Source organism: Hippocampus zosterae, chromosome 12 (genome assembly GCF_025434085.1).
Source record: "Hippocampus zosterae strain Florida chromosome 12, ASM2543408v3, whole genome shotgun sequence".
Classification (NCBI taxonomy): Eukaryota; Metazoa; Chordata; class Actinopteri; order Syngnathiformes; family Syngnathidae; genus Hippocampus; species Hippocampus zosterae.
In genome coordinates this window covers 2,214,872-2,227,928 of record NC_067462.1, presented here as the reverse complement: position 1 = coordinate 2,227,928, position 13,057 = coordinate 2,214,872, and the positions used below count along the sequence as shown (strand labels likewise).

General features: G+C 47.8%; 3 protein-coding genes and 1 long non-coding RNA gene across 6 annotated transcripts in view; 3 read left to right on the top strand and 1 right to left on the bottom strand.

Moving 5' to 3' along the window:
* LOC127611874 (uncharacterized) overlaps window positions 1-13,057 on the bottom strand; it is a 139,560-nt gene that overhangs the window by 31,352 nt on the left and 95,151 nt on the right. The window lies entirely within an intron of this gene.
* acmsd (aminocarboxymuconate semialdehyde decarboxylase) lies at window positions 90-3,584 on the top strand. 2 transcript variants are annotated; one of them, XM_052082644.1, is made up of 10 exons: window positions 90-220; window positions 812-856; window positions 1,251-1,347; window positions 1,430-1,479; window positions 1,765-2,001; window positions 2,159-2,252; window positions 2,613-2,708; window positions 2,788-2,960; window positions 3,054-3,152; window positions 3,256-3,584. In XM_052082644.1, the coding sequence occupies exons 1-10, from the start codon at window positions 164-166 to the stop codon at window positions 3,328-3,330; spliced, it is 1,023 nt and encodes a 340-aa protein (XP_051938604.1). In that variant the 5' UTR covers window positions 90-163; the 3' UTR covers window positions 3,331-3,584. The 2 variants fall into 2 exon arrangements, with proteins under 2 accessions (XP_051938604.1, XP_051938605.1); XM_052082645.1 differs by lacking the exon at window positions 2,613-2,708.
* LOC127611864 (cyclin-T2-like) lies at window positions 4,588-8,490 on the top strand. Of its 2 annotated transcripts, XM_052082656.1 has the most exons (6): window positions 4,588-4,779; window positions 5,688-5,769; window positions 5,870-5,998; window positions 6,318-6,378; window positions 7,147-7,209; window positions 8,013-8,490. In XM_052082656.1, exons 1-6 carry the CDS (start codon window positions 4,622-4,624, stop codon window positions 8,090-8,092), a joined length of 573 nt encoding a protein of 190 aa, XP_051938616.1. In that variant the 5' UTR covers window positions 4,588-4,621; the 3' UTR covers window positions 8,093-8,490. The 2 variants fall into 2 exon arrangements, with proteins under 2 accessions (XP_051938616.1, XP_051938615.1); XM_052082655.1 differs by having other exon boundaries at window positions 7,147-8,490.
* LOC127611849 (cyclin-T2-like) lies at window positions 8,816-11,851 on the top strand. The gene is made up of 4 exons (XM_052082640.1): window positions 8,816-9,688; window positions 9,765-9,835; window positions 10,171-11,497; window positions 11,580-11,851. The coding sequence occupies exons 3-4, from the start codon at window positions 10,243-10,245 to the stop codon at window positions 11,651-11,653; spliced, it is 1,329 nt and encodes a 442-aa protein (XP_051938600.1). The 5' UTR covers window positions 8,816-9,688; window positions 9,765-9,835; window positions 10,171-10,242; the 3' UTR covers window positions 11,654-11,851.

Sequence of the window (13,057 nt, the reverse complement as noted above, 5' to 3'; positions counted from 1 at the left end):
CAGTCTGTTGAGAAAACAACACGGTCGTAAGCTCGGTTAATAAATGACAGCAGCGCTCCTTTCACCTGACGGTCATTGCTTTCCAACTGAGGGTGGGGACCGATTTTGCCGGACTTCCTCCTGGTTATTACATTGGCAGTGCGACCAACAGACCTCCAAAAGGATGAAGGTTGATATACATAATCATATTTTACCGAAGGAATGGCCCGATTTGAAGAAGGTAGGAGGGACAACGGCATATTCAACGCATTTGAATGAACTGGTGGCGATCCGCGCAGTCCCGCGAAGACACATTTTCTTTGACTCAATCACAAACGTACGCATGTTTGCGTTTCATTTGCTAACTGGCCATTAAAAAGCCCCCGGACGATTGCCGTTTGCGTTCAACAGGACAGCGCTCGCCAGACCTCGTCTGCAAGTATGCCAACCGTAATCGATAACTAGCCGTGCTTGGCATTCGTTAATGTTTGGCCGAGAACTTTTTTTTGTGTCTCTTTAGAACTTTGCGGTGTACAATAAGGCTCACAGCACTTGCCATTAATTACAACCGATCAGACACGAATCCTAAATGGATCGAAATTGAATCACATGGCTCCAATCTCAATTTAGCTGGACTGTAATGTTAAAAATGTACACCGTGGCATAAATGACTCGAAACTTGTACTTTGAGATCATGGTTTGTTGGCTCCATCCGCTCCACGGTACTGTAATTCCTTTCTCGGTCCAAAATCGTGCAACGGACTTGAGGCTGTTCCGTATAAGGGAACCCATCGATCGCCTTTTCTGAGATCCACTCCGATGTGTGTTTCAGAGGTACGGCTACGACGGCTTCGTCCAGCTTCAGCATCACTGCAAGGTGAGTCGAGCGCGGCGTGAATTGTCTTGCGATCACATCCGGCAAGATGGATGAGTTTGGGTCTCGCCCTTGCCTGCAAAGGCCGGGAAGGAAGGCAGCTCATTTTCATGCCTCATGGGAAAATCCGTTGTAAGGGCCCGCTGTATGTTTGTGCTGCAAACCGCACACGGCGTGCTGGTCTGACACCCTTTTGGGTGTTCAGCACGTCGCCGTCTGAATTTGGTGTCTGGAGCAAAAGGTTCCTTGGCCGTCTGCTGCCATCATGTGGCTGTTTAGGCAGCCGACACGAGTTCAACTTGTTGGTTGAACGCAGCTGACGCCGACGGTCGCAGAAGGGAACTTCGGTCCTCGTTGGCCGGTACCCTGATCCCAAAACTCATCGACCGTGTTTCAGGGTGAGGCGAAGATGATGAAGGACGGAAAGCTGTTTCGTGTGGTCCAAGAGAACTGCTGGGACGCAGACGCACGGATACGAGACATGGATCGACATGGTAATGGGGGGCTTGCCTCCTGCGGCACATCAGTCCACGAGCACAAAACGCATAAGTGAACTCAAGGGGGCTCCATTTTCAGGTGTGACGGTTCAAGCCCTTTCCACTGTTCCCGTCATGTTCAGCTATTGGGTAAGATGCACCCGCACCTTCTTTTCTTCATCCCTTTGGGACACGAACAGTATCAGGGGTCAGCGAGTCTGGTCCTCGAGGACCCCCTTGCCTAATGCTTGACATGTTTCCACTCCTCCGACGCGCCTTATATTCAAACGGTCAAAATCGTTACCAGCTAAGCTCATGTCGAAGAGCTGATCATTTGAATCAAGTGTGTCGGGGGACGGAAACATCTCAAACGTGCGAGGACCGGCGTCGGTGACCCCCGACTTCTAGGAACGAATCGTGACGTTTCATTTTCAGGCCAAGCCGCACGACACCTTGGATCTTTGCGTCCTCTTGAATGACAATTTGGCCCAAACGGTGCGCAGCCACCCTAAAAGGTTTGTGGGCCTGGCAACGCTGCCCATGCAAGCGCCCGACCTGGCCGCGCTGGAGATGCGGCGCTGCGTCAGGGAACTGGGTTTCCCCGGCGTGCAGATCGGCTCACATATCAACCACTGGAACCTGGACGCGGCCGACTTGGATCCCTTCTACGCTGTAAGAATTTTGCTTACTGTCGGCCGTCCCGTTAGAAGCTCTGCGATGGTGTTTGTAACCCCCCACCCCCCCTACGTTCCATCGCTTCACGACCTTTTTGGAGGTCACGTGTTTGCTCATTAAGAAATCCAGATGCTGCATTCTATTTCCCACGCAGGAAGCCGAAGAGCTGAATTGCTCCATTTTTGTGCACCCGTGGGACATGCAGACGGATGGGAGGATGGCTAAGTATTGGCTGCCCTGGCTGGTGGGTGAGGAGGATGAAGTACAAACAGGATATCTTGGATATTGTTTCCAGTTACAAGCTACAATCACACATTTGAGATCCAAATGAATGATTCATTCAAAATAATCAAAATCGAGGTGGCCTAATGAGTGCCTGCTTAACATGCTCTTGTAATTTGTTTGTGGAAAATTGAAAGGATCAAATTTAAGATCTATTTTACACTGAAATAGGACACGAGAATGCGTACGAGGTGATGGAGACATCACTTTGCTACTGTTTAAATCGAGAGCTGTGTTCGTCCAATCCATAAATCGGAAATGTGCACTGCTTTCATTGTGAAATGCCACCAAATTGGACTTTCGTATTTCTCGTATCCACCAAAAAGGCATGCCAACAGAGACCACGATGGCTATTTGCTCAATGATTTTCGGAGGGGTCTTTGAGAGATTCCCGAAACTGAAAGTCTGCTTCGCTCACGGAGGTAAAGAAGACGTTTCATAAGAGAGCGGCCACGCTTTATCGACGACAATAAAAAAATGTATTCCGCTTTGTTCGAACAGGAGGCTCCTTCCCCTTCTCCATTGGTAGAATTGAACACGGCCATAAAGTTCGGCCTGACTTGTGTGCCGTGGACAACGAGTGCAATCCCCGGAAATACCTGGGATCTTTTTACACCGACTCCCTCGTTCACGACCCCGTCTCCCTCAAGTTGCTGACTGATGTCATCGGAAAAGTAAGACGCACGCCGTGCCTTGTGCCGGAAAAGACCCCCCGCACTGTGACTGGACATCCTGAGGGGTGGAACTTGAGTTGTTTTCTTTCTCAGGATAAAGTGATGCTTGGAACGGATTACCCATTCCCACTGGGCGAGCTCCAACCCGGATCTGTGATTGAGTCAATGACAGAATTTGATGAGACAGTGAAGGTAGTCATCATGTTTGACACTGTACCTTATGGAGGCTCCATTTGCTGCGTCTGCTGGGTTACTCCGCCTTTTTGTCCCCAACAACTGTCTTTTTGTTTTACAGGACAAGTTACTCGCTGGGAATGCCCTGGAGTTTCTGGGCCTCAAAAAAGAAACATTTGAGTCACAAGAAGAATGACTCCAAGCTTTGACGGAGTTCAAATCTCGGGGTCATTGTTGATTCAGACTCTGTTGTTGTTGGTGGTTACTTTTTTAGCAGTGATTTTAATGATTCCATTTCAGACATTTGGAATCCAATAAGTGAGAAAAGAAACAACCAGACACGAATATGTTTGGCTGAAATGAAATATGTTACGGTTTCTTCAGCAGACTTCATAACGCAGCCAACACAATAAAAACATATGTGTTGGGTTGTTTTATTGCAAAAATTCCAACATTAATCATACCCATTTCTGTGAACTGTGTATGAGCTACACCGACTTGGGACAGTTTTGTGGTGAAATTTGACGACAAATCAAATGAAACATATTGGAAAAGTGTATTTAATTGACTAGTTCATTTCAGAAAGTGTACGTCAAAATTTATTGGCCATTTCAGCATGATGTCATACCATCCTTGTGGCCAAAAGTGAGTTTTCTCTGATGACACCACCATAGTAAGCAAACCCCTTTATGTCATTTGATCAAGGTAGGGTAAGGTCATTATGAAAACAGGAGAAACTGCTTAAAATGACTTCATTCGTCTCCTTTACTGCTCTAGCTTGAATATGCGAAGTAACAGTTGAAAAGATGTGACATTAGTCAATTGCTTCAGAATGGCGGCCGTAATTCATATTGCAACAGGTAAGCGGATTCAAAAATAGACCAAATTGAAATTCAAACGTAGTGCATTTTCTTTGAGGAACTGTCCGACTAAATTACTGTTCCGTTGATCTAATTAATGTGAGAGAATCAGGAATGCTCTTTTGTCAGTGAAACAGGGAGTGTGCTGTAGCGATAATCTTCGCTCGCAAGCTAGCAATGAAGTAGTCTAAATTGTTTAAAATTAAGTTATTGAAAGTCACCCCAGCCAAACATTTTATACATACCTCGAAAAGAGCCTTCCGCAAACTTGATGATGGAGGTCTGGCTCCGATATCACCACGTGGTCTTGCTTTTTAGTCCTCATTTTAGGACATCAATAAATATCGGAACGTTGAAAGCGTTCCTGGTATGAACTTGTTTGTATCAAGCAAACAACAAAAACCGAAATAAAACAACCACCCGGATATCACCCTCGAAAGGCGTCTATATCAGTGTTCTTGTTTCCTAATTTGTTTAGCCTGGTTGTCTTTGCCTAACCCCCCAGTATGTAAATAAAGTCGATTTCAACGTACATTATTTCATTTTGATTCGATTTGAAATGATTTCCCGCGGTTTCCGGTCGTCCGCCGACGTCATCTCCGCGTTCTCCGTGACTGTCGAAGAGCAATGGCGGCGAGCCGGGGATCTTCTTCGAGATGGGTTTTCAGCCGGGAGCAGCTCGAAAGCACGCCGTCTCGCCGATGCGGAGTAGAACCGGACCGAGAGCTGTCTTACCGGCAACAAGCGGCGAATCTGATCCAAGACATGGGACAGAGACTCAATGTGTATCCTTCGTAAACAAACCGCTTCTGCGGCCAGACGGGGAAGCTAATGAACGATCCGATCGGAACCCCGGTGCGGATCTGACGTCTTTCTTGAAGCATAGTTGAAGAGCGACGACTTAGTTTGAAGTGCGTTACGTAAATGGTTTGCGGTCCTTCGCAGCTAAGCTGACGGGAACGCGATGTGCTTAGCTTAGCCGCGGCCGGCATGTAGCATGCTAACTCGCTAGCTGAAGCTTCGCGTTGATAAGAAATAGGCCGTTGGTCGTGTTTGGGGCTGTGTCAACGTAGTCAGCCACCTGTTCGCTAAAACCTGCCCCGGGGTTGCTCTTAATTCCGACAGAGAAGGACGCCCGAGGTATTTGTTCGTCGCGCTTCACAGACCGACTGATATATCTGTGCACGAAGCGCCGTTTGCGCAACACTGAGGGAGGAATTTGGGCCGTGCCTAAAGCGGCTCTGCGGTTCCGACATAAGCACGTACGTGGTAGAGGGGACGCTCACTTAACGCCGTACTTATTGGTCAGCACATCTGCCTTACAGTAAAAAAAAAAATGTGTCAATGAAACTGGCCTCAAATTATACAAATAAATATAGACGCTTGCTGCACTTATACTAATAGTACTCCAGCGTCTCCCCAAATTTCCAGGTTAATGGACAGTTTAAACTGAACTCTAGTGTTATTTAAAATGGATGGGTGGTTGTTGAGAAGCCTAGAAATGTTTTTCGGGCAGTTTTTGTGTGTGTTTGTGTAGGTTAGTGACCGCAAGTTCAGACAAAAAAAAAATTGTTGCCTTCGGATCTGAATTCCATTTTGAACTGAAGAACCTTTGGTACTTGTTTTCACCGGGACTGAAAAGAGATGATAAGTGAGCCAACAATGCAAATCTTTCCCTTAACGCACATTCCAGCTCTCAACTAACTATAAATACAGCAATTGTTTACATGCATAGATTTTACATGCACCACTCGTTCACCAAATTTCACAGGAATGTAAGTCCTATCGTCTTTTTTAACATTGATTTCATTTTTTTAACCCATCGTTACACGTTGAAGACAGATATTCTAACGTGTTTTGTGATTTCCATGACAGACAATATCTCCTACGACGCTATTTTTGGCCGCCAAAGTGGAAGAACAGCCACGGAAACTGGAATATGTGATTAAAGTGGCGCACGCCTGCTTAAACCCCCAAGAATCACCTCTTGACACTAAGAGTAATGTAAGTTAGGGGCTCTCTCTGTCAAGTATGGTGTCTTTTTTTTTTCTCCCCTTCTCTTTTTTTTTTTTCTTTTCATGTTCCTTTCCGCGCGTCACCTTTCCAGCCACCCATTGGCCACGGTTACCCAATGTATAAGGCCGCGCCACTCCCCGTCGTCGGGGTCATTTTCGCTGTTGGCACGGTCCAAGCAGCTCCACGCGCTTAGGTTAAATAGCGTAATGGCCTCTCTGGTTTCAGCTTTGGTCATTTCAACTCAGCTCTTAGGTGAGATCATAGACTCATTACAATTGTTATGTAATGACTGTCTATCAAACTTCAGGCCTACCTCCAGCAAGCTCAAGAGCTGGTGATACTTGAATCCATAGTGCTGCAGACGCTTGGTAAGTAGTGGTGACCCGAGTGGATGATATGAGAGCGAGCGAGAGAGCGAGCACTACAGAATGTGTATCGTATACAATATTGGCTTTACCACACCTGAGGGTTTCCTGTTAGTCCGTTTCTTTGTCTACTTCAACATCAACCGTTTGTTGGTACTTTTGACTTGATGGATTGGCATTCAGGTGACATGTCATTCTTTTTTCAGTTCGCTCTCAAAGTGGCTTTCTCGGACGTCCAATTAAAGGGGACATAGGATGTGTTTTTCGTTTTTTTTTTTAAACGACAATTTCATTTCTCAAGTGTCTGTAGCAAAAGGTCTCTGATGACGTTTGTTGAAAACGCGGCTCGTCAACCAGTCTCACTGTTAAAAACGTGCGAGGAGAAATTGTGTTGAGGAGGGACAACGTACATCGCCAGCTCGGCGATTCGGCCAAATTGCGAAGGGCTCGCTCATATCCACGTTTTGGGAAATGGCTCTCAAAAGATCGACTCGGTTGTTTCACTCTTCAGAGACCCAAAGACTTTACGATATAATTGTGCAAAAAGCCATTCCAAAGTCCGTTTTCCATCATGTGTCCCCTTTAAATCCGAGCGCCGGATTACTTGGTTTGCCTCACCAAATTATTGACAGCCCCCAAAACCCAAATCCTCTGGCCCACTTCGACCCTCACTTGCCATTGTTTGCGCAGTCGGAATAACGGCGAGAGAAAAATGACACGTCACCTCCCAGCTGTCTGTGTTGAACTCACCTGTCATGTATTTTGTTCCAGGCTTTGAAATTACTATTGATCACCCACACACTGATGTGGTGAAATGTTCCCAGCTAGTGCGAGGTAGAAGCTTCTTTCTTTGCTTTTTGTGCCCTCTGCTCTTATCTACGTCCGCCTCTGAAAATAGGCGCGTGGACCCGCGACAGCCCGATGACTTGATTGCTCACCTTGGAATACATTTTGACTTTGTTGGCTGACGATTGGACGCTCGAGACGCACGCGAGGCCAAGTCCAAGACCGAATTGGAAGCATTTGCGCTCATGTCGCAGTGATACTTTGTGCTACAGTGACTCGGATCACGCCGATACAGGATGTCGCAATGGTCGCCGTCCTCTTCCGTTTTTCTATTTTATTTTCAGGCATCATTTGGCCTGCCTTAGGCTTTTAGGCCTTTGTAAGAATGGCCTCAACTTGCCCCTGGCTCGCCAGTTAAAGTTGAAACAATGTTGCAGATTGTGGCAGCAGGTTTTGCAGCTCGGTGCCCGTTTGAGGAGCGTTTTAGCTGTCGCGCTTCTCCGTAGGACAATTTATGCTATCCGTGGCAAGTTTCTCGAAACAGGATTTATTTTTGGCACATGTGGCCCAATTGTAAAATCAGCCCGGCGTCAACTTTGTGCCACTCACAAGAAAGTGTCAGCGCGACCAAATTATAATTTGTGCTTCTTTTCCATTTTGGTCTTGGCCGAATGCTTTTCAATGGGCGTCAAAGCACAAAGGAAAAAAAAAACGACGTGTGATTTTTCTCGCAAATCAAAAGAACGCAGACGGCACAAAAGCAAACGCTTTCCCGTTGTTGTTGTTTTTGGAGTTAACGAAATTGTAACGACTTTCCCCTGTCATGTGGTTTGTCTTTGTGTCTCCCACAGCGAGCAAGGATCTGGCACAGACTTCTTATTTCATGGCTACCAACAGGTTGTTATCCTGCCCCTCCTTTGTTGCACTTTGACTGCACACCGTTGCTTCCCGTAATGCAGGGTACCCTTTCAGTGTCCAACGGGCCCTCCTTGCGACGGTGGCTGTCGGGATGCCGGCCTGCGGCCCGCCGCCGCCCTCCCTCCTTGCAAAAGGGGGAGGGCGGGACGGGGGCTGCTGGCTTGTGGCGTTCCCGGCCCCGGTCGCGGTGCGGTGTATTGTACAAGGGACCATGTGTTGGCACCGATGGGTTGAATGCAAGATGCGAAGTGTAGTGGTGCGCTTGAAACGCCACATGTTTATTCGGTTGCGAAAAAGTGCAGAGTTCGAAAAGACACTTTGGTAGCCTGAATAGCCGCGAAAGATTTCACAGATGTAAACATTTCTCATAGAGGCCCTTCCGGTAAGTACCGCAAAATCTTTTTTTTTTTTCTTTTTCAATTCTCTTCATATTCATGTTCTGCATATGTTGACGTATGATTCTCTGTCAATGCACATATTTTCTCCTACCCCCCCCCCAAACTAAGTTGAATCTTACCCATTAACGACCTGCGTGCTAAACTGGAATTTGGATGACCAAATTTGGAGGAGGTGTGAAATGTTTTGGGTGACCACATTGTTGCATTTCAAGCTTGACTCGAAATGAATTTGAAAGCGGGTCCTTAAAGGGTTTGTTGAAACATGTTTCATGAATCCCATTTTTCATCCCCAACTGAGCTAAATACACCTTTAAGGCAGGTTTTTTTTCTTTTGCCAATGCAAAGCCAAACGTTACTCGGAGACACTTTTTTTTCCAGCTGTGATCAATTTAGCCTTGATAGGGGCAACTTGTCAGATCTCATACTGGATTATTTGTTCTAACTGGGCTGTTCAAGTGAGCCCAACCTTCGCTAATTTGCCCGTATGGAGATGAACGACCTCCTTAGACTTGGCATTTGATTTTTCCAAGTGTGGTTCATGCGGTCCAAGTCAAAGCTTTTGGACAGGTTAAGAAATCGAAACAATGATTGGCACCATAGCCGTCGCCATGAATATATTTTTTTTAGTTGTGGTTTGCTATGGCGACGCAAATGAAATTCCACGACAGAGGGTGTCCGTTACATATTTCCAGCAGTGAATTCACGCTTAACCGAGGCCCTCGGCCATTTCTATTCCTCAGCCTATAGTCCAGTTCCTCCTCATTTCTTAAATGGCTTGACGTGACTTATTTTACTGTTACTTATTTTTGTAATATGAACTCATACAGTTTAAAAACACTTTTTCCCCCCCAGCTTTTTCTCGTGTTTCTAAATGCAATGAATTAAACCCATTTGCGCCTTCTGTCCTCCTCTTTTGTTCACATGTGGGACCAATCCTGACCACGGCTGGAACGCCTCAATCCACTCATTCTCTTCACATACGCATACACACACTCTCTCACCCTCTCACACACTCTTTGTCCACGGGCATACGTTCACACCCAACAGTCTACACCTCACTACATTCTGCCTCCAGTACAAGCCCACAGTGATTGCCTGTGTGTGTATTCACCTGGCGTGCAAGTGGTCCAACTGGGAGATCCCGGTGTCGACCGATGGCAAACACTGGTGGGTGTACGTGGACAGCTCAGTTACGCTCGAGCTGCTCGATGGTAAGACGAGGCGCTCGTGCACTTGCTTGCTCGTAACTGGAGGACCCGAATAATGCAACTCTCTTCTGCTTGCCAGAGTTGACGCACGAGTTCCTGCAGATTTTGGAAAAGACGCCCAGCCGGTTAAAGAGAATACGCAACTGGAGAGTAAGACAAATCTGTATCTTAAATATTTTTTTCCCAACTGAAATGAACGCAATTGCTTCACGGAAGAAAAAAAAAAAGACAGCGTTTGAAAGATGCCATTCAAATAGTATGTGAAGAATTCGAGCTTTTGCAAGTTTCCGCCCTCCCCCTCCAATTTGGTGGATATTGGGCTGCTCCTCCCGGTGTGCACGACAATAGCTCATCAGTTGAATTGATGATGGTCACGTTTGCCCAGTAAGCCACTGAAGCAGAAGTTCACAGAGGATAAAGAATATATGCATGGGATTTTCTGATTTGTATCGTAGCATAGTAACCACGTTTTCCCTACATCGCAGGCAACCCAAGCTGCCAAGAAGCCCAAATGTGAGAGCAGCCAATTGACGGATTCCTCCATTGCCGGACCTTCGATGCTCCAAGACCATTCCCTGCTGGACGGCTCCCTTGTTGGAGTGCCCCGCTCAAGTTTTTCCAAATCAGGCGGCGCCTTCGTGTCGATTTCTGCTCAGTCTGGAGGCGCGCCACTGTCTCTGAACTCCCTGGCTGGCCCTTACAACCCGCCCAGCCACAGCGAGTGGCCCCAGACCAACCTGAGTCAAGCAGGGTATTCTTCCAGCTGTATAAAACCAGAACCCCTCAGCACCTCCCACCAAGATCAGACGCCGTCCTTGCAGGCGTCTGCTTCCACTTCGCATCCGCCTCCGTTAGCGATCAAGACCGAGAAAACCGCCGATGTTAACATCAAACAGGAACTCAAAGGAGCGTGCGCAAGCGGAGCCGGCAAGCATCAACCGCCGACTTCATCATCTTACGCGCCGGCGCCGCAGCACTCCTCGGCTCCTAAACTTTCGCTGGACAAATACAGAGAAAAACACGGAGCGGACGGCGCCGCCTCCGGGCAGAAAAGCCGACAGGAGCAGCAGCAGCAGCCCGCGCTGGCGGAGAACAACATGAGAGGGGATCCGTCGTCGTCCTCAAACTATGCACCGCCGTCTTTGAGCCAAGTCGATCACAGGAAGTATTCCCAGACGCATCAAATGTCCCAAAGTGGCCATCATTTAGGTAGCGGGAGCAACACCTGCACTGCCTCGCCCATGAAGAATCGAGTTGCTTGCGCGGCGTCGGGGCAGGACAGGCGCCATCACGGCGACAAATGGGACAAAGGTTCCCTCAACCTCCACCTGGCAATTCCCGCCACTGGAGGAAGCTCCCAGCTGGACAGAAGCAAGGAGGAGCTCAAGATGAAAATCAAGGTTTCCTCCTCAGCAGAGCGCCACAGTTCATCGGACGAAGGCGGCGGTGGCGGCGCCGCCGCCGCCAACAACAACAGGAGTAAACATTCCAGTCCGCTGGTGGGCAAGGACAAAGCGCACCGAGGCGCAGATCACCGCCCTCACAAATACAGTCACCACAGCCAACACGCTCACAGCGGCAACGGACAAGGGGCCTCCGACGGCCTGTTTCGGGGCCCCCCGGGACTGCTGACGCTCGAAGGAATCACGCTTCCTCATAGCGGGTCCGCGTCTTTGACTTTGTCGTCGTCCCGAAAGAGGGCACACTCCGAGGCCAACCACAACCAGCACCCTTCCTCCTCCTCCTCCTCCTCGTCTGCTTCTTCTTGCTCCAAACCGGGCAAACTCTCCAAGGGCGGCACTGGTGCTGCAGGTACTTGTTGCTAGCACAGTGTGTCGCGTCGAGCTTTGCGGCGCTCTGGCTAACCTCCGCCTCCTCCTCCTGTTGCACTCAGGTGGGCTGCGGACCTCTCAGCAGTACCTCCCTCCTAGCGGGTCGCCCCGTGAAGTGGGAGACCAGAGACACTGAAGCCAAGCCTTCTGCAGCCGTGCTTCCATCACATGGGAAATGCAAGAAACGGCTCACGGTTCACACTACTATGCGCATCCCCCCGGTTAAGCGCCCTAGGCGCAAACCTGGGGGATTATATACCCTTTATCCAATACTGAATGGCAGAACATTGTAAAAAAAAAAGTATATGTGTGGGCTTGCGATAGAAGAAACAAAGCGGACCTTAAAGCCTCCGTACTCTGACCTCTGGGCTGTGATCGCCAGTCCCATCGTTCTCCGTGGTGTCTAATTGCTGCTGGTCTCGCCTTCCTGAAATGCGCCCGAGCACACGCAGAGGTTGCGTGCGTGTGTGGGCGGCAGGTGGAAGTGTGCATTTACATTGACGGGAAACACCCCCCCCCCACCCCCTGCATTTCACATCTCCGTATAGGAAAACAAAAGTATTACAAGGACGAGGCGCCTTCTTCATTTTTTTCCCTCTGGCTTTTCTATTTAAGTGTTATGCAATTTTAAGCGGCGCGCCAACGGCCAGCTGGAGAGGAAGTTGAACTTCTGTTGGTTGTCATTCCTCATTGCAATATTGATGGACGCCTTTTGTTTAGTGACATTTCATTTCCCCTGGAACTTTGATTTGTTTTCTACCCCCCCCCTCGAGTCCCGTTTTAAGTTGTAAGTTTTTCCATCAAAGGGATGTTCGACATTCACAGCCAGTGGAGACAAATGTACATACGTTTTTGTATGTTTAGACAATTACGACGTGACTACTCAGGTTTGGAGCGACTTGTAATTATGACAATATAATTGTTAAACGTCTCTCTCTCAAAAAAGAAAAAGAAAAAAGAAAAGCTCCATTGATAACCTATTGGTTAGCATTGGGAAGATGCAGTGTTCAAGAGGCATGTGCTTTTTACCATATTATCCAGATGATAAAAGACGAGCAGAAAGCAAAGAAAAAGACAATTGTAGTGTGCCATGGAAATCTGTACTGTATAATCTCCTTTTGAAGTGCATCACACCTTATTCATGGGGCACCGAATGGGCCTTTGACTTGCCGGCCACGTTTACTCAACAGTACTATCTAGAAGAAAATCAGTTGTGAAATGCGCTCTTGTGTTTTTCTTGCCTTTTTTTTTTTTTTTTTTAAATCTTTCCCCTCTGGGCAAATTTGGTCGAGTTGTCGTCCTTGATCCATTTGGACCATTTTGCAATAACCGTTGTCTCCGCATCATTAAACTCTCTTCCTGAAATCTTGCCATGAAAACCAGGCGACTCTTCTGTCAGCTTGATTCTCCTCCGACCTCATGAAGATGAATTTTGAAAAACGAGACTTCAAGTCAAGAAACGTTGGATTACCGCGTCCGCGATGAATCGGGCTGGTGCATTTGAACAGCAATTTTGGAAATGTGTGAGGAAGGAGCACAT